At 37.9% G+C, this 26,041-nt stretch overlaps 1 protein-coding gene across 9 annotated transcripts in view; it reads right to left on the bottom strand.

Moving 5' to 3' along the window:
* Positions 1 to 26,041, bottom strand: part of LOC107595013 (armadillo repeat protein deleted in velo-cardio-facial syndrome homolog) — a 150,731-nt gene that overhangs the window by 28,652 nt on the left and 96,038 nt on the right. For 7 of the 9 annotated variants that reach the window (XM_016285277.1, XM_016285268.1, XM_016285274.1 and 4 more), the window contains 6 exons: positions 21,071 to 21,573; positions 16,621 to 16,804; positions 10,267 to 10,384; positions 9,596 to 9,767; positions 7,612 to 7,629; positions 6,095 to 6,166 (listed from right to left, as the gene is read on the bottom strand). In XM_016285277.1, the coding sequence (XP_016140763.1) occupies positions 6,095 to 6,166; positions 7,612 to 7,629; positions 9,596 to 9,767; positions 10,267 to 10,384; positions 16,621 to 16,804; positions 21,071 to 21,573 (1,067 nt within the window). The remainder of the gene's footprint in view (positions 1 to 6,094; positions 6,167 to 7,611; positions 7,630 to 9,595; positions 9,768 to 10,266; positions 10,385 to 16,620; positions 16,805 to 21,070; positions 21,574 to 26,041) is intronic. The other 2 variants (XM_016285269.1, XM_016285272.1) reach the window with 1 other exon arrangement.

Below are 26,041 nucleotides of genomic sequence, written 5' to 3'. Positions count from 1 at the left end.
AAAAAAAAAAAAGAAGTGTTACTCTTTATATTAGATTCACTATGTAATTACTCTGATGTTACATAGCAGCGGCCAGTAAGTTAGGATTACATATTAATTGTGGTTGGTGTCCAGAATGTTACACTTTATATTAAATGAACAGTTCCTAAGGAGTTACCATGTAAGTACACTGGTATTACAGTGGTGCACCAACTCCACCAACTCGAGATCCAACTCCTCCCACTTTACATATCCCTAAACCTACCCATCTCCACCCCCAGGATAAAATGGTTCCAATTACTCTTATACATATTGTTGTTACAAAATGTAATTCCTGTTACACGAGTACTTAGTGAAGTGAAAAAAGTGTTGTTACCAATGTCCTGTTACACATTTGTACTTACACAAACCATTCTGAGGGTTGTTACATGTGTGTAGTTACAGAAATATTACAGCTGTAGGTACTATGTACCAATGTGTACTTACACTGTGGTTACATACTATGTACACATCTAGTTACTATGTAAGTTCACAGGTATTAGGGCCACAATATAAAGTGGGACCAGATTTTTTTGTTTTTGTTTTATGCATTAAACCAAATTTAAAATTATGTATTAAACATAAATAAATGATTACATTCTATTTCTATATTCTATATTATACATTCTCTGAAAACAAATCTTATTACCTTAAACAAGTTGCTGAGTAATTTGTAAGGAAAAGCGGAATCAACAAAGGATGTTTAGACATTTTTACTGGAAAACAAGACTGAAATACTGATTTTAAAAAAGCTTTTTTTCAGTGCCAAGTCAGGAAAAATATTTTATTTCAAAGTCACAGAGGCGTCTCCCAGCATGTGGGAAAAGACAGTGTTGACAGAACGAGAGCCAGATGAGGCATGTCAGCATAAATGTGAAATGTATAGCTCTGATAAACAGGGACGTCAGTAGAGAGCTTGAGTTCATTAACAATACATCAGTGAAAAATATGGCAGCTTCGGTTTTAGAGCAGAATACCTAATCCCAGCAGAGACAGTTTCCTAATAGAGGACTCGAATGGATAACACAAATGGATTTCTCAAGTGTAGATTGCTGTAAAACATCCCAATTAAGAGTGTTGTTCCTGTTGTTAAGAAGCTCTCTAAATTCAATGGAGGGTTCAACAACGCAGCCACCAGGCACGATGGGAAGATGCTGTTCATAAGCCTCAGCTCTGTTTGGAGAACACGTAAATCTCCATACAGTGCGAGCTGTCAACAGGCAACAGAGGCAAATTAAATGAGATATGGAGCAATGCATTGAAAGGCACACACAGGAGAAGACTAAGAAAGCATATTATCTGTACCTGCTGTATAACCTTGGGAAAACTTGTCTAATATACAAACAAGCACTTGTATTTTTGTGACAACAATTCTACAAAAGAAAAAAAAGATTAATCTCTATAATTAAAAACTCCTAGAATTGGGAGCTTCAAAAGGTATTACCACAGTCTAATCAACAGGCAAACACACAAAAGGATGAATTTATTAGAAAGTGCTGAGTTGGAACTGAGCAAATTCAATAAATAGTTGTGCCACTTCAAGTTCAGCACAAAAACCTGTCTTATACACTATTCACTAACATTTCAGGTGCTAAAAGCATTGAAAAAGTGCATTGAGAGTTTATCACGTCTATAGTGAGCAGGCAGAAAATGTTCATTTAAACTAGATTTAGTTTTTGTACATGATTATGCTGCCTTCTGAGAGCTCAATTTAGACAAATTGTCTTTTAAAAAAATGAAATCATATATTCAGCTTTGAGTATGGCAAAGCTGAGAAAAATCATAAATATGCTTTCATTCACATCAAAAATAAGGACTGTTTTACTCATTTTTTGTGTGCTCTATGTATTTATGCTAATTATAGTGTAGAGTCATTAGCTTATCAACAAGTTAACGTCAAATTCTTTTTTTTTATTATGCAAGTAAAGAATGTGACAATGTTTACATGTGTCAAATACAGAATCACTTGGACAAACAAACATATATACTGATAGCCAACATTACAAGTCCATTCTGATTAGCTCCTGTATTTGCATTCATGTGTCTGTGAGCATGTATGTGTGTGTGTGTGTGACATTGTATCTAGGGGTGGGGGAGGAATCATACAAATCGAATAGTATCTTAACAGATCAATAACAGATATAAGTAGTATAACTTTAAAAAGGAGACCATTGGAGACAACAAACGTTATTAGTAATAATAATGACAATAATAATAATAATGATAATAATTTCATTAAGACTAGGAAAGGAGGACAATGAAGAGAGCAAGTAATAATAATAATATAAATAATAATAGTAATAAATTATAAATTAATAAATATTTTAATAATTATTGGGGTTGCCTTAATCCCCAGCCCATGTCACGTCACAACAGGACCAGTCAAAACACCAGCCATCCCTGGCCACTACCTACATGCTACGATTACCTTATATGTCTATTATTTATTTATTTACTTATATGAGTAGACGTGTATGTGTCTCAGCTAGTTTGTGATGCATTAAAAAAGTGAGACGTGTAGTGCAGCCCAGGCCAGGGACCCGGCCCACCCACACGGCACACTTACCCTGTGCATGTCTTTTTTTTTTTTCCTTTCGCCTCCTTTATATATATAGCTCAGGGAGACGGCGAGGAGACACAAGCCTCAAGCTCCACCTTACATCCACCCACCCATATTTTAACTCCACCACACCAGATACAGACCTGGATGCTACAGCCTACTGGGGACCAGAGGCCAAAGAAAAAAAGAGGAAAAAAGAGAAGAAGAAGGGAAGAAAACAAACAAACAAACATATATATATATACACACATACATACATACATACATACATACATAAGAGTATAAATAGGCTAACCTTTTCTTAAAGTCCCCCTGTAGTGAAAATAAATTTTTTATGTTGTTTGTTTGTCTATGTGGTGTTTTTAATATGGTTTTAGACAATCCACTCATCGAACTGTGATCCATTTTTTTTTTCTGGATTCTCCGATGAACAGAAAGTTAAAAAGAGCTGCATTTATTAGAAGGGCTTTAGTAGCTATGTTTCCATGCAAAGATGCTAATTTAACTTGCGCGCAAAACTGGAATCTCGCATAAAACATTTGCGAATAAAGCACTGTTTCCATCCAACGAGACAAAGAGAACAAAAATCGTCACTTCTTGATAAACTGGCACTAAATATCTCTAAGAAAACTAGGAGAAGCCACTAAATGTAATCATTTTCATATATAATAAATTACTTGCGCCTCAGAGAGAGCAGACGTAACACAATGAATGCGGTCATTGCTTTCGGAGGTGGATGCCTGCTGTTTGGGTACGCAGTCATGTAAGACGGTAATTATACTTTGATGACAGACTTTCCTCAGGCATTTCAGAATGACCAAAACAACATATAGATGCTGTGAACGAGATCGGTCCGCTGCTAGTCAAGTTATCCCATCTCATAGCGTAAAGTCACATGACTTTTTCGATGCGCATGGTGGAATTTATTCGGTAAATGTGTTTCCATCGTAGTTTATACACATTTTTTCTTATCGGATAAAAAGTTTACCCTACTTAATTGTGTGCATAAGTTTTTAATGTGCATTTTTAGAATTTATGCGCATCTTGGCATTTCCATCCAGCTTTTTTTTTATGCGATATTCCAAAATGTGCATTAAAATAAGTGGATGGAAAAACATAGCTAGTGCCACTTTTGATTTAATTAAATTTAATGAATTCTTACTAAATAAAAATACACATTTCTTTCTTTAAAAAAATACTTTTTTGAAAAATACTTGAACTGTAGTATACATTTTTAGATTTATTTTCTATTTCTTGGTTTCAAATCTTATATACGACTAAATATATTCATTAGTTTGATAACTAAGCTAATCTCTTGTGCTCACTGAATTCCATAGATTTTTCCCCAAATCAAAATGCAGCAAACTCTGCATATTCCTTGTGGGTTTGTGCATGAGCTACTGTTTTTCCTCTGCCAAGCAAAACATTCCACCAGCAAACACATGTGGACCACTCTACTACAGCTTTATGACTACATTTGATTTCACATTACTCCTATTTATTTATTCACCTTAATTTTTCTCTTTTATAACCCGAGAACACACAAATGATGGTCGTCTCATGAGTGCGGGATCAGTAAACAGTATTTATCTTCTTTAATAGGATGTCCTCACAAGCCTCACAGACTCATAGAAAAAAAACAGGTCATCTAAAAATGATATATTTTTCATCTCTCGTTGTGGCTCATTGTGACGAGAGGGGCAGGGTCGAGAGCCGTGGGAACGGAGCGAGGCCGGTGGAGTAATTGCGAATGCGCGACACCTGCGCTACTCACCGGTCTCGAGTCTCACGGAGGAGCTCCGGAAGGATACAAAGGAGGAGTGACGACAGGGAAAGACGAGAGAGGACCAGGCCTGGATTTTATTTTGTGTTTTGGTTTAGTTTGTGCGTGACAGTCGTCCGCGAGGGGCTGTCGCACTTTTTTGAGTTTATTTTATTATTAAAGTTTGTTTAAATGTTCGCCGGTTCCCGCCTCCTTCTTCCCGACCTGCAAACGTTACATTGGTGCCGAAACCCGGTCGTCTCTGTCTCTCCTCATCCTTCCGTCTCCTTTTCTCTCGCCTCGTCTGTCTGTCCTTACCCCCAGGTACGCTGCGACTCCCCCCGGGAGGGGGGGGGGGAATAGAGCGCAGTCTCGGGTGTACCCCCCGGCCTGCAAGGGGCAATGGGGGTGTGTGACGAGAGGGGCGGGGCCGAGAGCCGTGGGAACGGAGCGAGGCCGGTGGAGTAATTGCGAATGCGCGACACCTGCGCTACTCACCGGTCTCGAGTCTCACGGAGGAGCTCCGGAAGGATACAAAGGAGGAGTGACGACAGGGAAAGACGAGAGAGGACCAGGCCTGGATTTTATTTTGTGTTTTGGTTTAGTATGTGCGTGACAGTCGTCCGCGAGGGGCTGTCGCGCTTTTTTGAGTTTATTTTATTATTAAAGTTTGTTTAAATGTTCGCCGGTTCCCGCCTCCTTCTTCCCGACCTACAAACATTGTTACACTCATCTATAGTAATACATAAAAAATGAGCCTCTCAATCTTCCTCTCTCACTAAGTGGAGCTCTGAGGTAAAATGATCTTAGGTCAGTCAGTCAGAAGGAAAGAGGTATTGAGTGGCTCCCTGATGACTGTTCAGTGGGTGTAAATAGAGACGGACATCTTCGACCATTGCCACATGGACTGATGTTTTTTCAGCATATCTAGTCTCAAGACCCCCGTTCTGTTTCACTGCATTGCAACATGTCTTGTCTAAATTATCCCTTATGATTAATTTGCAGAGATTACAATTACAAGCTAAAGGTCTGAGCATCTCTCACACTAATCATTCTAATACGTTGATTTGATGCTCAAGGTCAAGGAACATTTATTCTAAATGTTGAAAACAGTTGCACTGCTTAATACTTTAGTAAAAACTGTGATGCACGAGTAGAAAGTTGAAAAGAACAAGCATTTATATGACTTTTGTAACATTATAAATGATTTTTCTGTCAATTTTAAATGGTAGTGCATTTCATCCATCTCGTGCACCACCTTTATTTTATCACTGAGCTTGTCACAATGCACTCTGGGATCGCCTTTACAGTAAATTTGTCAGTATTGCCTTAGCACACTGCCTCAGTAGGCAGCTCACTAGGTTTTGGAAAAAAGCTTCACTTCCCATAAATCTGTGCACTACAACCTCTCAGTAGTCTAACAGTGTGTTGGCCATACAGTATGTGCTATTTTTAGACAGTATCTTAATAGAATTCACTTCCTTAAAGCAACGCACCTGCCTTTCATAACTAGATTTTTTCTTTTAAAAAAAGAAGAGAAGAAGAAAGAAGTGACATGTGGCCAAGTATGGTGACCCATACTTGGAATCTGTGCTCTGCATTTAACCCATCCAAGTGCACACACACAGTAGTGAACACACACACACACACACACTTTTTGAGAGATACCAAAGAGTTGGGACTTTTCCTGTCCTTTTTCAAAAGAGTGACAGCTTAAAGATGTAATAATTCTGTGGTGTCAAAAGAAGACATACCTTTAGTGGGTTCTGTGCGCTTGGGTAGGTCCAATGTGTCATAGTTTTTGTCATGCTCTCCGTTTTTCCTCCCTGAGTGAAGACAGAGTGAGAGAGAGAGCATGAGGGAACAAGACAGAAAGAGCAGTTGTAAGTGTCATTCTATGAGAGACGGCGGAATTTACTGGTATGAACATGTCAAGTAGGCCCAAGTCTCAGACACACACACACAGTCGCAAACGTGCCACACATAAATCTAGCTACTACACAGATATGCAGAGACAAACTCTTGACACCAGCTCCCAAGAGCGGGAACCCTCATTAAAAATGCAGAGCCTTTGTCATGGAGGACAACTGTCTATAACAGAGTGAAGTAATGAAGACCACTATCACACATAGAGAACATGTCATAGGGATAGTTCATCTACAAATGAACATTCTGCCATTATTAACTCACCTTCATATTGTTCCAAACATATTTGACATGCTCCAAAAACAACAAAAAGCATCTTAGAACAGCATAGTCCATATGACTCACACGCTGTATTTCAAGTGTTCTGAAGCCAAAATATCACTTAAGACAAACACCAAAGTCATTTTTTCTTATCTTATTTGTGCAAATTACATATGCGCATATTCAAATTTGGTGAATTGCTAAAAAAGGCAAATGTCATAGTGTCATAGTGTAACCCAATTATGATGCACCAAATGTGAATATGCACATCTCTGCAGTGGAGAGGAAGATTTTTTTATGAAAATTAAATATCTAAATTAATTAATTGAATCAGAATTTAGTCTTTTTTTACTTGTTTCTCTGTAACAATCCTTAAAACAGGATGTTTACTTGAGAGAGAACACTGTTTGAGAACACTCTTTTCAAAATTGGCCAGTGAATTAATGACAACAAATCTTAATATCTTATGCAGTGTTGCTTCTCATGTAAATGTATCTTATTTAAAGATTATAACTAATAAACAAGACAAAAATTCAAATAAGAATAGGAATTTTAGCAAACAAAGCTATTGCATGTTTTCAGAAGACTTTGAACACTTGTATGGATTGTACTATGTTACGTTTTATCATTTTTAGCCCTGGGCCAACAATCACTTTCGTTATGAAAAAGGACAATGTGAACATTCTGCCTGACATCTCCTTTTTTGTATTTTCTAAAAGAAAAAAAAAATCATTCAGGTTTGGATCAACATGAGAGTGAGTAAATGATGACATTTTTCTGAGAACTATCCCTTTACAGCAATGGGCAAAAGGACAGAAAGCAAAAGCCAGGCCTCGTTAACAGATAACAGCACACACACAGACATCTATGCCAGCAGAAAGGGGCTTTGAACCAGCTAAATTGGCACAGGTTTGACATTTGCTTGAGGAGAGGAACACTGGCCAGTCGTTTAAGAATGGAAGGCAAAAGAGTGAAAGAGGGGCAGCGATGAAACCTTTCTTCTGATGAAGATAGAGGGAGGCATTTTGTGAGTGTATGCTGAGAGAAACTGACAGACAGAGGAAAAGCAGGAAGAGACACTCACCTTGATTAAACCATTCCTCTACAGTTAGCCAATGCAGGAACAGCAGCAAGACCAATGAGAAGAAAAAGCAAGCAGGGAAGAAGAAAGGAGATTCAGAGAGTGTGTGCATTAAAGGAGACAGAACTTATTTGTGAACCACTTAAAAATGAAAGGAGAGAGTTTAAAGATTCCAGAAAGGACACAAAAGTGTTTGCGCAGCTTTTTCAACAAATTCACTAAATGGTTACAAGAATCTTAGTATATTCACAGATTTCATGCATCATTGCATTTCGCAATGCTGTCAGTACAATTCATAATGTATTACTGTATTCTCAGTGTGGCTGCAGGCCTGCTATACTGGGCATTAGCATTGTCAGTCTTCTACGGTCAGTTTTATGGCCATCTACTGTGACGGTAGAAGAGAATCGGGTTGAGCAATTTACTTAGTAATCTAAACTATCAAAGGCATGCTATTCGGCTAGCCACCTGAAAAACAACACATTTGGTTTAATAGCACCGATATTTGAAAGTCTATCGCCTCTTTGAGTGCTGAGCATCGCTACCGCTAAGTGGAAAAGTTTAATATGACTATGTTTTTGCTTCAGTAATACACTATGATATGTACACTAGCATTCAAAGTTTTGGGGTAAGAAATGTTTGTGAAAAAGCTATCTTATGCTCAGCAAAGTAAAATTGATTTAGAATGAATGAAAACAATTGTTTTCTATTTTAATATATTTGAAAATGTAATTTATTCTCGTGATTCAAGGCTGAATTTGCAGCAGCCATTACTCCAGTCAGCAGTGTCACATGATCCTTCAGAATTCTTTCTAATATTCAGTTTTGCTGCTCAAGAAACATTTCTTATGGTTTTCAATGTTGGAAACAGTTGTGTCGCTTAATATTTTTGTGGAAACTGTGATTTACTGATTTTGATCGAATTAATGTGTCCTTACTAAATAGGAATATATATTTTTAAAGAATATCTTTCTGACCCCACACTTTTGAATGGTAGTGTAATTTAAATGACATTAATTAACATAAGAATAAATACAGCATAAACCAATTTCCAATTATGTCTAAAATAATAGCGGACACATTCGAGATGACACATTTTCTGCTTTAGTTTGTGGTAAACCAACACGGCAACCTAAACTTTTATGTGTTTATAGTGAAAGTGTCAAGAGTTTAATGTGCAAAACTAAATTATGCCTTTTAAATCAGGTAAGGTTTAGCTGGGGAAATGTCCAAATAGCTCGCTAGGAAAGCATCCCTTAATGCTTATTAGGGACATTTTCTGGTTTAAATATAGGTCACTTGCATCTTCAAAGTACATCTCCAGGGCTGCTGACAGATAAACAAACCTCATTAAAAAAAGTTCATGAGGCACAGCATGACATCAATGCTGTCATATTTGCTGTTTACCCACATTCTTGCTTTTGCTCCTTCGCATGGTTTATTGAGTTCCTGTATAGGTCTGTTCGAGAATCAATTCACTAACTGACTCATATCAGTTCATATAAGAGAGAACAAAAAAGCTGGACACCTAGTACAAGAAAATGATATAAACCTTGAATCAGCTCTCTTGGCATTATGTAAAGAATGAGTACCCTGAACAACACTCAGCAGTTTATAAGCAAAGTGTTTCGAAGAATGGATTCAACTCATAGATATAACAACACAGACAGTGAACCTACACCCACATCCATTTAAAAATGAATATAGATTCAATATTGATACTCCAGACACACACTCCAGTTATGAATCATGAGCCGCAGGCCACATAAATAGAGACTCAAGTATCATTTAGCTTCCTATTACAGTATCTGCCTGCACTGCTATTTATGATGTTGTGTAAATGCCAGGATCATACTGCTCTCTGTGAACCTGCCAGTGATAGAAGCATCCGGCTGTTGATGATCAAGGCTCAGTGATATAAAGGTGCTCAGCACTGTTTTAGAAGTATAAAGCGCATAGATGAGATGAAGAAGAATTCAATAATGACCTTTGGTCTTCTTTCCTCCGAAACAGCCTGCATCATCTTTCTTCTTCCTCTGAGTGCCAGCAGAGCCGGGGCCCTGAAGAGCTGAGGGATCCTGGAACTTCTCAGCCCCTGGAACCTCCTTGTGCACGTGGTAAGACAGGTTCCTCATGATGCAAACACAATTCTCCACAGACTAAGAGACAGCAAGAGAGAGAAAAATAGAAAGAATGAAACATTTTTATACAGGCCTTTTGGAAAAAGTATCTTTAAAAAATTAACCATTTGTCTGCTAAAGAATATTATTTCAATAATAATAATAATAATGGCATTGTATGGTCAAATATTTTTGTATAACGACCACTAAACTGTATAGTTGGACGTTGTGCCAAGCAAGTGATTACTTACATAGCTGCACTATTTACAAGCAAAGCAATATTTTTTGTCAATTCAAATATTTATATCAGAAGTAGCTGGGTAATATGTGGGATAATGTACAGTCAGGCAGTCATTATTGCAAAAAAAAAAAAACTTTAAGATGACACAACACCCCTCTGCTTTACATTCTGGTCCTGATCACTTGCCTGGGTTTGCATGTGGATTTTTTTTGCATGCGACACCAAATGCAAATTAAACCCAGAAAAAAACAACGATAGAAACAGGCTCCAGCTGCTCTCTCGGCTGAAGACACTCACTTTGTTGTCCATGTCCTTCTTTCCCACAGCCGACTGCAGCGCATGCAGCAAGGCATCTACCAGCCCCCCACACTCTCTCAACCGTCTGCGCGCCTCTGCACCGTCTGAGCTCACATTCCTACGGCAAACAGCAAAAGCATGAGTAAGCACATGTAATTTGAACTAATTATACATCATAAGCTAGCTGACACATTAAAAGATTTTGTTGAGGAAGCTACTTTGAAACTGTAATTTGCCAAGCTACAAGCTAATCATAATTGAAGTAGTTCAACTTTAGCCAAACTGCTCTTGTAAAAGTAGTTAGATACAAGATACCAGCTACTGGCAATAAGAAGTTAAGAAACTGTACCAATATCTTTGAAATATGTAAAAATAGATATTATAGTAATACACAATCCAGAAGCGTGTTATTATTATTGTAATTTATAATATACATGTAATATATAAATTTAAACAAAAATCGCTTAAAATGGTTGGATTCACTAGAAATGGACTAAAATACACTAGAATGAGTCTGATAAAAGCTTGACAATGAGACGAAATCATATAGACACAGACACTGCCTTATGATTATATTAAAAAATAATAACCAATGTTATTATTTTATTGTGGTAATTCACAGATTTTTGTTGGAAAGTGTATGATAAACAATATACAGGCACCCAATCCAATTAAACCCACATTCTGATCTCAGACCTGCTAAAATGACCAATTTAAAAAAAATGAATGGAAGACAGATAAAATTATAAAGTTACATGGTTTACAGAAGAAAAATGAAAAGAACGTCAGATGTGTTCACAGCCCGAGAAGGCACCAGGAGCCATCTGGGTTCTTCATCCTTTACCCTGAAATTTCTTTCCTACCAGCTGTTCAAGCTGTAGTTTTTTTATAACTAGATTGCCGAGTTCAAATCCTATCCATAAAAAAAGCCTCACTCCAGAGTCATCACTATCAAACGACAACTGCAGAAAACATAAATTAAACCAGCGCCCTGCCAAACAAATGGCTCCCTTTCTAGCAGAAGAAATTTGAACCCATTTGCAGTATAACACCCATATGGAATGTAACATTTTCCAGCTGTACATCTGTTGTGGCGGCAGTCCAGATATAACAGAGATGGATTGCGTTTTTACAGCTACCTGTCTTTTTCCTCCCTAATGCCTGAAGGACAGTCAGCACAATACTGAATACTGCCTGCAATCTCTTGCACCTTAACCAGAGAATCCAAGAATCCAAGATATAATATTGTAGCAAAATTTAATAGACAAATAATTGTAATATATTATTTGGTGGCACTTCAAGCTTTAATTACACAGATGCCAGACAAATCACTTATTATAAATGAATGTGCAGGTCTTTTTAAAATAAATTATCTTAATTAAAAATTATAAAATATTTTTGTATGTAACGATAACAGGAATGTATGATTCTTTGACTGACACAAGAGATTATATCCTTGAAATATTGGAAGATTTTTATGAAATAACTTGAATCTGTCACTGAAAACCCTTCATCGCTTAGCTCTGCTCTAGTTCATCCAAAAATAAAACTTTACTTACTTTAAAATTTACACACCCTCAGGCCATCCAAGATGTACAGTAGATAAGTTAATTTCTTCATCAGAACAGATTTGGAGACATTTAGCATTACATGTGAATGGGTGCCGTCAGAATGAGAGTCCAAATCTTTATTTTGGATGGCCGGAGGATGAGTAACTTTACAGCAATTTTTCCTTTTTGGGTAAAACATTCCTTTAAAGTGCTCCTATTATGCCATTTCCAATATTGCCTTTCATGCAGTGTGTAATGTAGCTGTATGTGAATGTAAACGATCTGCAAATTTGTAAAGCTGAAAGTGCATGATAAATAAATTTATTGAACCCCCAAAATAAAGAATCGACTCTGTACAACCTAGACGAGTCATTAGTAATTAGAATCCCACTTCAACACATTTGCATAATGCGTGCCTATGTTCTACGTTGGCTGGCTGCAAACAACTTGACCTCGCCCACAAACACGTCATTCTACTGACGACTCCTTCTTTAATCTCGGGGAGTTCAATGCGGGATTCATAAAACGCTTGCTCTTGAAAGATGGATCAGTCTCCTGTTTATTTGGACCAGCTGCTCCACTGAATCACAACCTGTAAGTATGATAATAGATGTTTATATTTTCTATAGAGCGTTCAAAATACAGAACTATTGAAATAGGCGTATCGTTTCCGACACCACTGTACGCCGTAGACCAATCACAACAGACTAGGACATCTGACCAATCAAAGCAGAGCAGGCTGAATCTTTGAACTGCTTCGAACGAATCGTTTGAGAATCTGGAAAATGAGGTGTTATTAAATGCATATTTTGAGAAAACTAAAGGGTTTTTTGACCTTGCATGCATGTAAACCTATTGTAGGAGACTCCCAAAACAATATTAGGAACCGTAAAAATGGCATAATAGGGGCACTTTAAGCCTTTTAAGACCTTTAAAACCTTCAAAAATCTCAAATACAAACAGGACATGGATGCACTACTTAATCAGGGATTACAAATGTGCACATTTGTCCAAATGAGCAAAGAAATAAATAAAGGGTGCTTTCCCTCTGTCGAAGAGAGACAGGAAACAAAACTCTGCCTCCGAGCAGCTTACTAGGCAACAGATGTCACTGGATACAGTTTCCATGGATACAGGCTGAGCTGAGGCTAAAAAGACAGGATGAGGATGGAGTGGCGTTGTGTTGTGTACAACCACATGTCTGCGATGACCTGCTGAGAGGTGGCAGCGCATGGAAACACATGATGCCATGATGGCTGTACTGCCACCTCTCCCTGATACATGCTTTAGACCCGCTGAGGCACTGGTTAACCTGATCCCATTGATTGACCTGTCGCAGGGTAATAGCCAGTGAGAGCCTTGGCAAAGGAGAACGAGCTAAAGAGAGATAAGGAGGTTGAGAAAAAGTAAAAGAGTGCTGAGAAAGTAAGAAAAGGGCAATTGTTTTAGGAAATGTTCACAATGTTCCTCTTTAAAATGAAGAGAAAGAGGACGACCAATACTGGATTTGGCTTGCTTTATGATACATGGAAAAAAATAAATTTCTGATTAATTAATTGATTGCAAAAAACTGTAACTAAATGCTTTCATTAAGCAATCCCAACAAATGCATCACGGTTTCCACCAAAATATTAAGCAGCACAACTCTTTTCAATAATGACAATAATATGAAATGTTTCTTGAGCATCAAGAACAATATTAGTTGAAGTCAGCATAAACTCAATCAGTAATAGATACAAAATAAACTATAGCAATAATTTGCCCCATTTTATATTAGGTGGCCTTGTACTTACATTTAGGGCCAGATTTTCTAAACAGGGCAAATTAGCGTTACAGAGCAGAGACGCAGCCAGATCATTTCCATAATGACCAGCGCAATCTACTAAGAGCAGAGCAAATTACAGCCTGCTTTAAGACATGCTTTTTTGAGGCGTTAAATAATGGCGCAAATACCAGTAATTTGACAAGCGCAAACATTAGTAAATCATGTTGCGTGATTCATTTGAATACTCTCCTCCCATCCTGTCTGAAAGGGAAACCCCTACAAATGCATATTCAATAAGGCCAGGCCCAAAAATAACTGTGTCCATGCCTTTTCAGTGCTAATTCGTCACTGCGTGTCTTTAGTAAATCCTGACAGTACTATTTTAACAGCAAAAGGATGTTTGCGCTGCTGCAAGCTGTTAGTAAATCTGGCCCTTAAATTAATAATTTGCTACAGTGCACTTATTTTGTACATACCTGTTTACATTGTACATATATTTAAAAAAAACACCTGCATGTAATTACATCTGTAGTTAATTTCTGTAATTACATTTATAATTACACTGTTGATCCATCTCTTACGCCTTAAACCTACCCATACCACCAAACCTGTCCCTGTCCCTAACCCTACCCGAATCCCAATACAATACAATAGAAATTTGAACACAATATAGTATATTGTACTTATTTTTTGATGCAAGTAGTTAAGGGCACCTAATATAAAGTGGGACCCAATAATGTCCATGCTTCATATGTAATTTTTTTTTAATTTGGCAGATATCAGAGATCCAGTAGGTCTTGAAAGGAAAGGGAACAGAGGAAGAGACTGAGAAGAACGGATGAAGGCAGGGAGGTAGAGTCAAACACAGAGAAGCAAGCAGAAGCTGTACTTGGCCCAGTGGGTTGCAGCACAACCAGCAGCAGCAGCTGAATATTAGAGGTCTGGCTGCTAAAGAAGAAATAGAGGGTGGAAACACAGCCCCGTCCCTCCGGAGCTTCAGCACCGAGCTCACACACAACACAGGACACAGCTCAAATAAGAGAAGAGAGGGAGGAATTAAATGCAATACCACATACAGTTTCTGAAGTGAATTCTTGTAGCATCCAAATCCTGCTTCTTAAAGACCACTGATCTAATCAACAATATCATAATGTAGCATGATACACCAAATGTATCATAATTGCAAATTTATGACACAACCAGCACACAACACTGTGTTCGAAGTACCTGATCATGCAATCACAAGATAAAGGATTAAAGAAAGCACTTGAGGTCATGAAACTGAACTACACTGACCTGCTTCTGCTGCTAGCAAGTTGATTTAGACAATCAGACCTGTGTGCTGAGGCTTATCCACAACAGCCACAGAAGTCTAGGTAGGTCAAACAAGGACAGTCACAGCCAAACAAGGCAAGAATAAACTGGTTTAATGCCACAGTGTTAAGAGTGCAACAACATGTGAATCCTGAAAAGGAAGGATCACTGTAGGCACCATCATGGCACTATAACACAATGTTTAACGTGAGGATGAGCATTTCATGATCTGAACTCATTCTCATGGGTTGTAGTTTATGCTAGAGATTTAAAACATTTATTATTATTCATGGATCAAATGTCCATTTATAATTGCTGAGCCAGGCAAAGATCACACTGAATAAAAAAAAAAAGACATTTCCTTTTCAGGCAAAGAACACAATCACTTGAGTGGGTGCAAGGGGAAAAAACAGACTCCATTTATTGTGGCAAGATGCATGGTAACCATGGAGATATAAAGCCCTTTAGTGACTGGATATCTTAATCAAAAGCTGAGCTGCTAGAATGACCCCCAGAGGAGAGGATCAGTGTCTACAGAGAGGATCGGAACATAATACCAAAAATGGTTAAATATTGAACAGACAGAGGCTATTGATTTTTGCATTAGTTATAATGTGAAGATGTTTTTGAACTTATTTTTCTTCTGACAAATATATGATCTATTCAAAATCATCTGTTCCTGCTTTTGTTTTCCATATAGATCGGTTAACAGTTGCCTCTCTATATAGCAAAAGCTCATTTTAACTGCTGTTTCCCCCATAGGCTGAAATGATGATCTCAATCCTATGCAATAAGATCTGCTATTCTACCCCTAGTGCACAGGAACCATATCAAGCAATATATGGCAGTATAACAATGAGTTAAACACAAGAGAGACCAAAGTTGTCATTGTCAACTAAAGTGTACGCTAATAAAAATCAAGTTTTATTAATTGAAATGAAGCTGAAACAAACAATAAAGAATACTAAAATAACATTACATAACAAAAGACAGATCATCTTAAAGGATTAGTTCACTACCAGAACATTCCAGGATTTTTCTCCATATAGTGGATGGCCAACGATGTTGAAGGTCCAAACTGCAGTTTCAAGTGCAGCTTCAAAGGACTCTACACGATCCCAGCCGAGGAAAAAAGGTATTATCTAGCGAAACAATAAATCTTTTTTAACCACAAATGCTCGTCTTGCACTAGCTCGACATCACACATTAAGTAGTCACACTGGAATGGCCACACATGATGTAGACTCTCTCTCTTACAAAGCGAACGTGCAAAGAAAGTCAAACGCCCTTATGAAAAATGGTAAAACAATGATGTCAGGCAATTTTGAAGTTGAAGGAGAAAATGAGATGGAGTTTTTTGCAGGGCTAGTGCGAGACAAGCATTTGTGGTTAAAAAGTTTATAAATGTTTATTTTTTAGAAAATGACAGATCGCTTCGCTAGACCCTTATTTCTCAGCTGGGATCGTGTGAAGCTGCACTGACTCTGCAATTTGGACCTTCAACCTGTTGGCTCCCACTGAAGTCCACTATATGGAGAAAAATCCTGGAATGTTCTCCTCAAAAACCTTAATTTCTTTTTTGACTGAAGAAAGAAAGACTTGAACATCTTGGATTACATGGGGGTGAGTAAATTAGACTTGCAAAACCCGAAAGAGGTTTCATTGTCATTAAGACTAGGTCAGCTGACAAGGATGTGGAGAATGCTGTCAATCAGACCAGTGTACCTTAGACATCCTGATGTGTTCTTGAAGACGGTGGTCCACTCTGCATCTCGTGGCTTTGAGTCCTCATTCGGCTCCTGTTCCCAGCCCGAATGAGGGATAATGACCTCGTTAGTCATCGTTTGAAGCCCGTGGTTAATTATCACCATCTTCAGTGGCTCATAGGACGACAAGTTCCAAAGTGTTCCTAACAGGTGGAATAAGACAGAGAGAGAAAAGAAACAGGAAAAGAAAAAAGGACCTGTTACACTTCTTAAAATCACAATCACACGAGAGCTACAAAAAAAGTGGCAGTGCTGTTAGATCTGTTGACACACCACGCATTACAAAAACATTGATTCTGAGTTTTCAGACAGGAACCTCCATTACAGACCACGACTAAGAAGGATTGGACAGGAAAAAAGGAAAGAAAAAGCACAGTTCGAGAAAAATTGCTCCAAGTAAACAGAACGTAAAGGGGCCAGGCTGTTATTTTCTAGACAATAAAACAGAGAAGCTTGTTCTATAAGCCAGCAGACGTATATACGCCTACACAGTTAAGACTGGCCTTTGTTTTATTAACTTGGCAAGCCCCATACAGCTACTGCTACCCTTGGAAATGTACAGTGAATAAATAAACAGCCATCTTCTTGGGTTAGTAAAAACTAGGACCACAGGTCATTCTCGCTAAAAACAGAAATAGCATAGTTGACTACAAACTCAAACAAATGTACATCCTTATACAGCTCGGAATAGTTTTTTCTGCCCTTCATACACATCATCACTCCATGTTCTTCTCGCTCAGCAATTACTTCCAGATTCATTTCTACTCACAAAAACTCCAACAGGAGACAAGAGGTCTATAAACATGTCGTAGCTTTGTGTAAAGTGGGCTCGGGTTCTTTTAACCACCAAAATAAATCTATTTACCCTCGGATAATAACCATTTTGTACTTCAATCTGCGAGGAGGCTCCATCGCCATCACCTCTTAGGCGCTGAATGGCCATTAGACCCTGGTTAAAGTCCTGATAACAGACACCGTACACATGGCCCTTGCCGAATGTGGGAATGTCTATTTGGTAAAGTGGAACATTAAGGCGCATGGATCATTACCGGCCGGCTCATGCACTTGTGCATGTGTTATTGTGTCAGATGGGCTTGTAGTCAGAGGAGATGTAGAGGTCTATACATAGCACATGCTGATTAACTTCACTTCATTGGCTTTAATAGGAGGCAGAAAACTGGAGCAGGTTGACGCAGTCAAAGGCTAAAGGAAACAAAGTCAAACACTGACATTTAGTAATTACATTTCTAAATGCCTCTATGTAATGTAATTTCATAAAATAGTGCTAGTTACTTTGTCTTTTTTGCTCCGCCAGTGAAAAAGAGTTCCAAATGTGCAATGTCTAGAATGTGCCAAAAACACGGAGAGTCATATAGTGCGGATTATGGAAATAGGAATTACGCCTTAAATCTGTTTCTTCTAAAAACTTGCTTGATCAGACATAAAATAAAGAGAAAGAGAGAATGAGGGCGAGATGGGGAGTTGATGCAGATACAAAGATACAGAACGCAAACACGGAAGCAGAGGTTCATGGCTATAAACACACCGCTGTAGCTGGTTGGTTGTAATTAAATAATAAATGACTGTAGTTCAAAAGACTTTTAACATTTAAGCTGCAGAGCTCTGAAAAGGAAATGATGATGCTTTGAAGTTGTATCAGTCTTGACCACCTTATTTTAAAAATATTAATATGAACTGCTAAATATTCACAGCGCGTGAAGAACATTTGACACAGGGTCAACAAATTAAACCAGACAGTTTAATTAAAAATAATGCTGAAAAGTGGAAAAGGTAATGAAAAATTCTAAGCAAATACTTCTGAAGTAGAACAAAAAAAAGTGAACAAAAAGAAAAAAGTACTAGCAATATCCACACAATAAGTTTCTTGGTTGAGGTGCAAATAAGTGCTGCTGACGAGTACCAACCATGGTGTTCAAGAGCACACGGTGAACCTATTTTTAAAACCCTGCAATTATTTTTAATTGTAGAAAAAACATTCCCAGTTTTCCAGGCTGCTGAAAGACTATTGTAAGGGCAGTGTTTTTATAGGGGCCTTGCAGATAAACCATAAGGCTGTCCAGGGCTTGGTTTGGAACTGATACACTTTATTCCCTCCATCCTGTAGAAAATAGCTTTTTTTAACTGAGACTGAAAGCAACAGTGTGCTGTAAAGTTAATCACTGAGGCAGGCTGTGGAGCTGTTATACGTCACTGTTTCACTCTCCGGGATTCACTCAGGTATTTCACACACCAGAAACTTTTTTTCATGAAAAGTTCTGTGAAAAAACTGAATGCCTGGTCTGGAGAACCATCAGTCAATGTCATTACCAGAAAAAAATCTCTTTCAGTAGCTTCATCAAACCCTAGTAGAGGAAAGATCTGCACTCAATATCGTTTAAACATATACACTACTATTCAAAAGTTTGGTGTCAGTAAGAATTTTTTAAAGAAATTAATACTTTAGTTCAGCAAGGATGCATTAATCTGATCAAAGTGACATTAAAGAAACAAAAATATTCTATTTCAAATAAAAGTTGTTCTTTTTAACTTTCCTCATCAAAGAAACCTGCAAAAATGTATCATGGTTTCCCCAAAAATATTAAGCAGCACAGCTGTTTTCAACATTGATATTAATAAGTAATTTCCGAAATTGTAAAATATTTAAAAATAGAAAACAGTTATTTTAAATGGTATATTCCACAATATAATCATACAAATGCAGCCCTGCTGAGCATAATCATGAAAAATCTTACTGACCCCAAGATGGGAGCGTTTATAATTATTTCATACAGAAATGTTTATGATTATTATTATTTTCTTAAGATTTTGTAAATCCCTCATTGTCTGTCAGTGACACAAATCCCATGTTCCAGGAATAAAATGTCTTGTGAATGCATGCAAACATGTGTCTTTGGTCTTTGTGCGTTGAGTGTCCGGTCTGAATCCGGACCTCTTTTGCGTTCTCCACATTCTAGTAAATGTGTGTCAGGTCGTGGAGACCAGGCCGAAGTATTAAGGTCCCAGGAGGAGACACATAAAGCCCAGCAGGTCACGACCCTGCTGAGTAGTCCCGCTAAAAGACTGACCTGGATTCAGTCAACATCTGTCTGGACTCATCTAGTATGTTAACGTACAAAACATGGAGAGAGGCCTATGGCTAGTATTAGTAGGATGCTTGCCAAGCTTGACTAGATGAAATGAGAAAAATACAAATGAATGAATCATAGAAGATTTAGGATGGATAAGGTAAAATGAATCTGAAATTGAATTTCGACAAGCTGCAGTAACCACCAATCTTACTGACCCCAAGATGGGAGCGTTTATAATTATTTCATACACAAATGTTCATGATTATTATTATTTTCTTAAGATTTTGTAAATCCCTCATTGTCTGTCAGTTACACAAATCCCATGTTCCAGGAATAAAATGTCTTGTGAATGCATGCAAACATGTGTCTTTGGTCTTTGTGCGTTGAGTGTCCGGTCTGAATCCGGACCTCTTTTGCGTTCTCCACATTCTAGTAAATGTGTGTCAGGTTGTGGAGACCAGGCCAAAGTATTAAGGTCCCAGGAGGAGACACATAAAGCCCAGCAGGTCACGACCCTGCTGAGTAGTCCCGCTAAAAGACTGACCTGGATTCAGTCAACATCTGTCCGGACTCATCTAGTATGTTAACGTACAAAACATGGAGAGAGGCCTATGGCTAGTATTAGTAGGATGCTTGCCAAGCTTGACTAGATGAAATGAGAAAAATACAAATGAATGAATCATAGAAGATTTAGGATGGATAAGGTAAAATGAATCTGAAATTGAATTTCGACAAGCTGCAGTAACCACTATAAACATGTCAGCCTCAAATTTTAGATTAGCATTCTTAAAATGTTTACCCTTGTTCCCAAAAATGGGCTATTTATTTAGGACGGATTTGCGTTCAGTAGCATTTATAATTTTGTAATATTTATGATCATGTGACACTGAAGCCAGTAGTGACTGCAGAAAATTCTACTTTGCCATCACAGGAATAAATTACATTTTAAAATAGTTGTTTTAATGTAATATTTCACAATATTACTATCACAATAATACTGTTCAAAATTTTGAGGTGTGTTATTCATTAGGTCTCTTGCTAAAACATAGAAATATTGTGAAATATTACATTAAAAACAACTATTTTAAAATGTAATTTATTCCTGTGATGGCAAAGTAGAATTTTCTGTAGTCACTACTGGCTTCAGTGTCACATGATCATAAATATTACAAAATTATAAATGTCTTTACAGTCAGGTTAATGTGCATTAATGAAAGAAAAATAAAATATCCTTTGAACCAAATTATCCTTTGTTTCCATGATTACAGTGCTAAATTCCAGTATGGAACAGAGCGGATGGATATAATTATCATATCATACCTGTGATAAGTTCCCGAACTTCCATGTCATTGGTTTTCCTCAGCAGACGGATGAGAGCAGGAATCCCATCACAGCTCTTGATGGCCACTTTGTTATCGTGGTCCTTGCCGTAGGAGATGTTTCTCAAAGCTCCGCAGGCCTTGCGATGGACTTCAGCTTTAGGGTGGTCCAGCAAGCTCACCAGCACTGGGATCCCCTTCAGCTGCCTGACATCCTTCTTTATCTTGTCATTTTCATAGCAGAGATGCTGTAGGTAGGCAGCTGCATTGGATTTGACCGGATCGATGGGGTGGCCTAGCATGGCGATGACCTCAGACAGGTCGGGGTCCCTCCACCGCGGGTCTTTGCGGATGCTGTCAATCGAGGGGGAGCGACGGCCGCCCATGCGATCTAGACTGGCCAAGCTGCCCCTCTCAGGTTGGGCAAGAGGTGCTGGGTACATGCCATGGATGTAGGGGTGTCTTTCATCAATTAATTCAGCCTCGATGGGGTCCTCGTAGCCTCTGTAACAAGTGAAGAAAAAGAGAGAGATTTTAAAGAGATGTATCAGTCATCCAATGGTAGTAACACCACACAAAGAGCAGGAAAGCATAAGAAAAACTCTATGTTTTGGAGTAAGTACGACAGACAGAGAAAAGGCTGATTGCTTTAGTTATGTTAACCATGGTGTCAAAGAATCCACAGCACGTCAAAAAGAAAAACTGCTGCCATTTCCCTATTAATTGTGTCTGTCGGGACACAGTGATGTTCTCTCTTTCTTTAATTAATGATGGATGGGATACAGCATGAGGGAAAACAGAGAGCCCGCATGGCCCAGAGCAAATATAGAACAGACTGGAAACAAAGAGAGAGAAAGACAGACAGATGGATAGGGAGCGATAGATGGCTTCCCTACTATGAGTAATCTGAATAGTACAGCATCACTCTCCCACTGGGAGAATCCCAGCTCTGGACTTTTCCGAGAGCTCCCTGTCAATATGTTGGGATAGGAAATTGAATAATCAATGTGCATTTCTGAAATATTCATTGTAAATTGACACTGATAATGCTTTGAAAATTTACAGTAGAAATACATACAATTCATAAGTTTTTACTATTGGTAGCACACAACTGTTTATGTTGCTACTGTGCTGTCTTACAAAGTGTAAATGAACCTTTTCATGGTATACTTCTCCACATTTTCAAAGAAAAGGCATAAAAGTCCAAAGCAGATGGAAAAAAGCCCTAATGCAACATAGAGTGACCATTAAGCCAACAAAAGAGCCCTATAGACTGAAAATACAGTTTGCAAACAAATGCTCAGTGGGAACATTTCCTGCTACTTCAGACACCTTGGAAATTAGCCATTGTATCATTCATTAAAACAGAGGTGAAACTGACCAAAAAGTGCTGTTTGTGGTGTTCAAACATACTGTTTCCAAAAAACTGACCCTTTGGCTCCACAGGCGGTAGCAAGAGTTTTGTATTTCTCTGAGGCATCACACAAAACCTGAAATGGCAATGGCTGATTTTAACTTCTAAAGAGAAACAGTGTTTAAAAAAAATATATATATAGATATATACTACCATGCAGACGTTTGGGGTTAGTAAGATTTGTATTCAGCAATGCACAGCCTTGTACATTTAAAGCTGTGTATTAAATAACCTAAAATACTTCCAACAAATTCAAAGAATGAATGAAGTAGAAACGGATTTTATTTGTTATTCAAAAAGAATCTACACACGTCATCATCACTGTATACCATATGGGTTATTTATGATAACTTATATTAACATGAACATTCTTATTCTGCGGCAGTGACTGCAGGCGGCTGGAGGCTCTCATGAGCCCACATGATATTTTACTCCAACATTTCTTGTTCTCTACAGCGTAGAAGTTGGAAATAACATGTCTGGGGCTGTGCTGTACACATCAAGGAGGTTACATCAATCTCTGATAGGAGTCTCAGCATGCTTCATTATCAGTGTGAACAAAAAAATGTCCCTGTGGTGGTACTCCTAAATTGGCATAGAAATATTAAACCCCTGTGTCACTTACTCACCATCACTCTTTCTCTCCATTCCCAGCTCATTTTCTGTCCTCATCTCACTCTAGGTGGGAAAAACAAGGTGTACTAGAAATTCAGAGCACTAGGGACCAAATGTGCAAATATAAAGCCACCATTATTGACAGCATTCATGAATCCACAGAGGAAATGTTGTTTAGATCTTAATCTTTTGCTTGTAGTCTGAACAGCAAGGGGGGGGGGGGGGGGGGGAACATTTCCAATTCTATATTCTATATACATATTCATACGTATACGTGTATATATATATATATATGATCAGATTTAATCACTCCTAAAATGACTGTTATGAAAAGACTGCTAAAAACCAGATTTGAAAAACAAATCGGATTTACACACAGTGTGAACAAAGTCTTTGATGTGTGACTTGACTAAATGGGCCACAGCTGAGAATGTTGGCGGTTATAAGGGATGCACTTTTAATGAGAGTTTTATGTTAATTATGTACTGCAACTTTGGAGGTGATTTGAGGGCACATTACAGAGGGACGAAATCTTAGCAAGCTGTTACATGGCAGTGCTTTAAATGAGCAGTTCATACATCTGACATCGTAAAGAGATGATTTGGCCATGAAATGGGGCATTAACTCTATGACGGTACATGAGGAAAGCATCATCTGATTGGTCCCAGAGGGAAAAAGAGTTTTAAGCACACTAAAGGAATGTACGACAGAGCAGGGGTACAACATGTTGTCAGGTGAGACGTCTCCTCCTAGACACAAAGATTGCAGCATCTGCAATTTTTTTTTTGAATTTTTTTTGCATTTTATTCAAAGACATTCAATTGATCAAAAGTAACAGTAAAGATTTTACAGTGTTACAAATAATTTCTGTTAAAAAAATGCAATTTTGCTGAACTTTTATTAAAAAATTGTGAAAAAGGTTTCCACAAAAATATTAAGCAGCACAGCCATTTTCAAGCAGCAAATTAGCAAATTAGAATGAGGGATTTATGAGGGATCATGTGAAGACTGGTGAAAATTCAGCTTTGCCATCACAGGAATAATTTACAATTTAAAACATATTAAAATACAAACACTATTTTAAATTGTAATAAAATTCCATATGCTTTACTACATTACGATCAAATAAATGCAGCCTTTGTGAACATAAAAGACTTTCAAAGTTTGCTTACTTAAATATTTTATTAAATAAATATGAAAAATATGTGTTTTCCACTTTCATTTCACTGTGGTATAATGAAGTTGTTTAAGTTAAGTTTGCACAGCATGACTAAAATAGCAAATCCATTCAAATAAATTGTTGGTTGCTCAATAGGCTTAATTGTTTGGAAAAGTTTTCCTCAATTTAATTATCCTCAGTTATTTTCAGAGTTCATAGTTATGTTTTGTTTATATAATTTTTCCTCTAGAAGCACTTAGTCCTTTAGTAAATTAAAATATGAGCAATTATGCCAATCGTGGTTTAGTCAAATGTAATCAGAGACAGTCTAAGTCGTAAAAATGTTAACGGTAAGTGTGGCCGGGTGGCCACTGAGTGAAATGTCTTGACATAATGATAAAGTACTACTACTCTTTGCAGTTCACAGAACACTGCTGCGAAGGCCAGCTCCGGTCATCATTCATTACAATCATCATTTGCTTTATTATTGTAACATGCCAACAGATTTCATGCAAATTAAGAGAGTGGTTACTGACCACATGGTACATTTGGAAGCATTTTATTGCTTTGAAAATGCCATCCAAGTGCCATTCAGTGTCAGAATGATGAAAAAATCATTAACTGACGTAATGTCTGAATGGCGACCAGTGCCAGACCTGTTGTGAGCAAACCAACATTAACACGGCTGGCACACAGGATACATTATTTCTACTTGAGTTAAACAGTTCAATACTCTTCCCACCAAGACTCATGCTGATGCAAATAATTAACCAGAGCAGCTAATATAGAAAGGGCAGACAGGCTTAGGCAGCATGACTCACGTTTGATGGTGTGTATGACCAAGTATAATAGGATTTACAGAGTGACTTGCTGTTTCTTCCATCCACTAGTCAAGCTAAGCACTGGATAACTAAAAATAACTCTACAGCAGAATCTTATTTTAAGTTCTTATCACCCAAAACTAATCTTGAAATTGAAAAGATTGGGTCAGCTTAAACAAAATGGTATTCCTGAATTTATACACCAGAAAACAGAGTGTAAACTGACCAGGCACTGATTAAGAGCAGTAATATGAGGTTTTTGCTGCTGGTTTACTCAGACTGGAAATAAAAAGGAGTGGACATATGCTGTATCTAAAACCAAATGCAGCTTCCCTGCTGCATCGCTGCCAGTCAGCATTTACATAGAAAGCCACCAGTGTTTGAAATTAACCTTTTCACTCACCAGCCAATTTGGCTACTAAATTTTTAAGTTCATAATTTCCATTCATAATTTCTACTAGCCAAAAGAATTAAACAAATAAATAATGGGAAAAAGGCCGTAGGTAAGCCAACAGCTTGAGGCTGTCCACACTGGATGCGACAAAGTGACCATTGCTAATAATTTGTACTTTGTCAAACAGTAGGCCTACGTCATAAATAGAACGAGGCATCAGTTTACTGTCAGGGATTTGTCGTGCTGTGCTGTGCCACATCTAGTGTAGGCCGCATCACCGATTATAATGGGTTCTATAGTATTTTGTCACATCTGGTGTAGACACGGTGTGAGTCTTCAGGCATTTTTTTATTTTTCATTATTGCTTCAATGCAAAGGAAACCAGGGCCCCCGCCACGCCATTATTTGTTGCGTAGTAACGGGTACAGGGCTGGACTGGGGTTCAAATTCAGCCCTGGACAAATCCAGCCTATACGGCCCTCAAGTTCCCCTGTGAATGTTTTGCTGTGTTATAGGGCCTTCAATTGGAGTAAGTAAATAAATAAATAAATGAGCACAAAAACAAATAC

Source organism: Sinocyclocheilus grahami, unplaced genomic scaffold (assembly GCF_001515645.1).
Source record: "Sinocyclocheilus grahami isolate Dianchi unplaced genomic scaffold, SAMN03320097.WGS_v1.1 scaffold195.1, whole genome shotgun sequence".
In the NCBI taxonomy this organism is placed as follows: Eukaryota; Metazoa; Chordata; class Actinopteri; order Cypriniformes; family Cyprinidae; genus Sinocyclocheilus; species Sinocyclocheilus grahami.
Note: the sequence above shows the minus strand (reverse complement) of the source record. Positions and strands in the feature narration are given on the sequence as shown.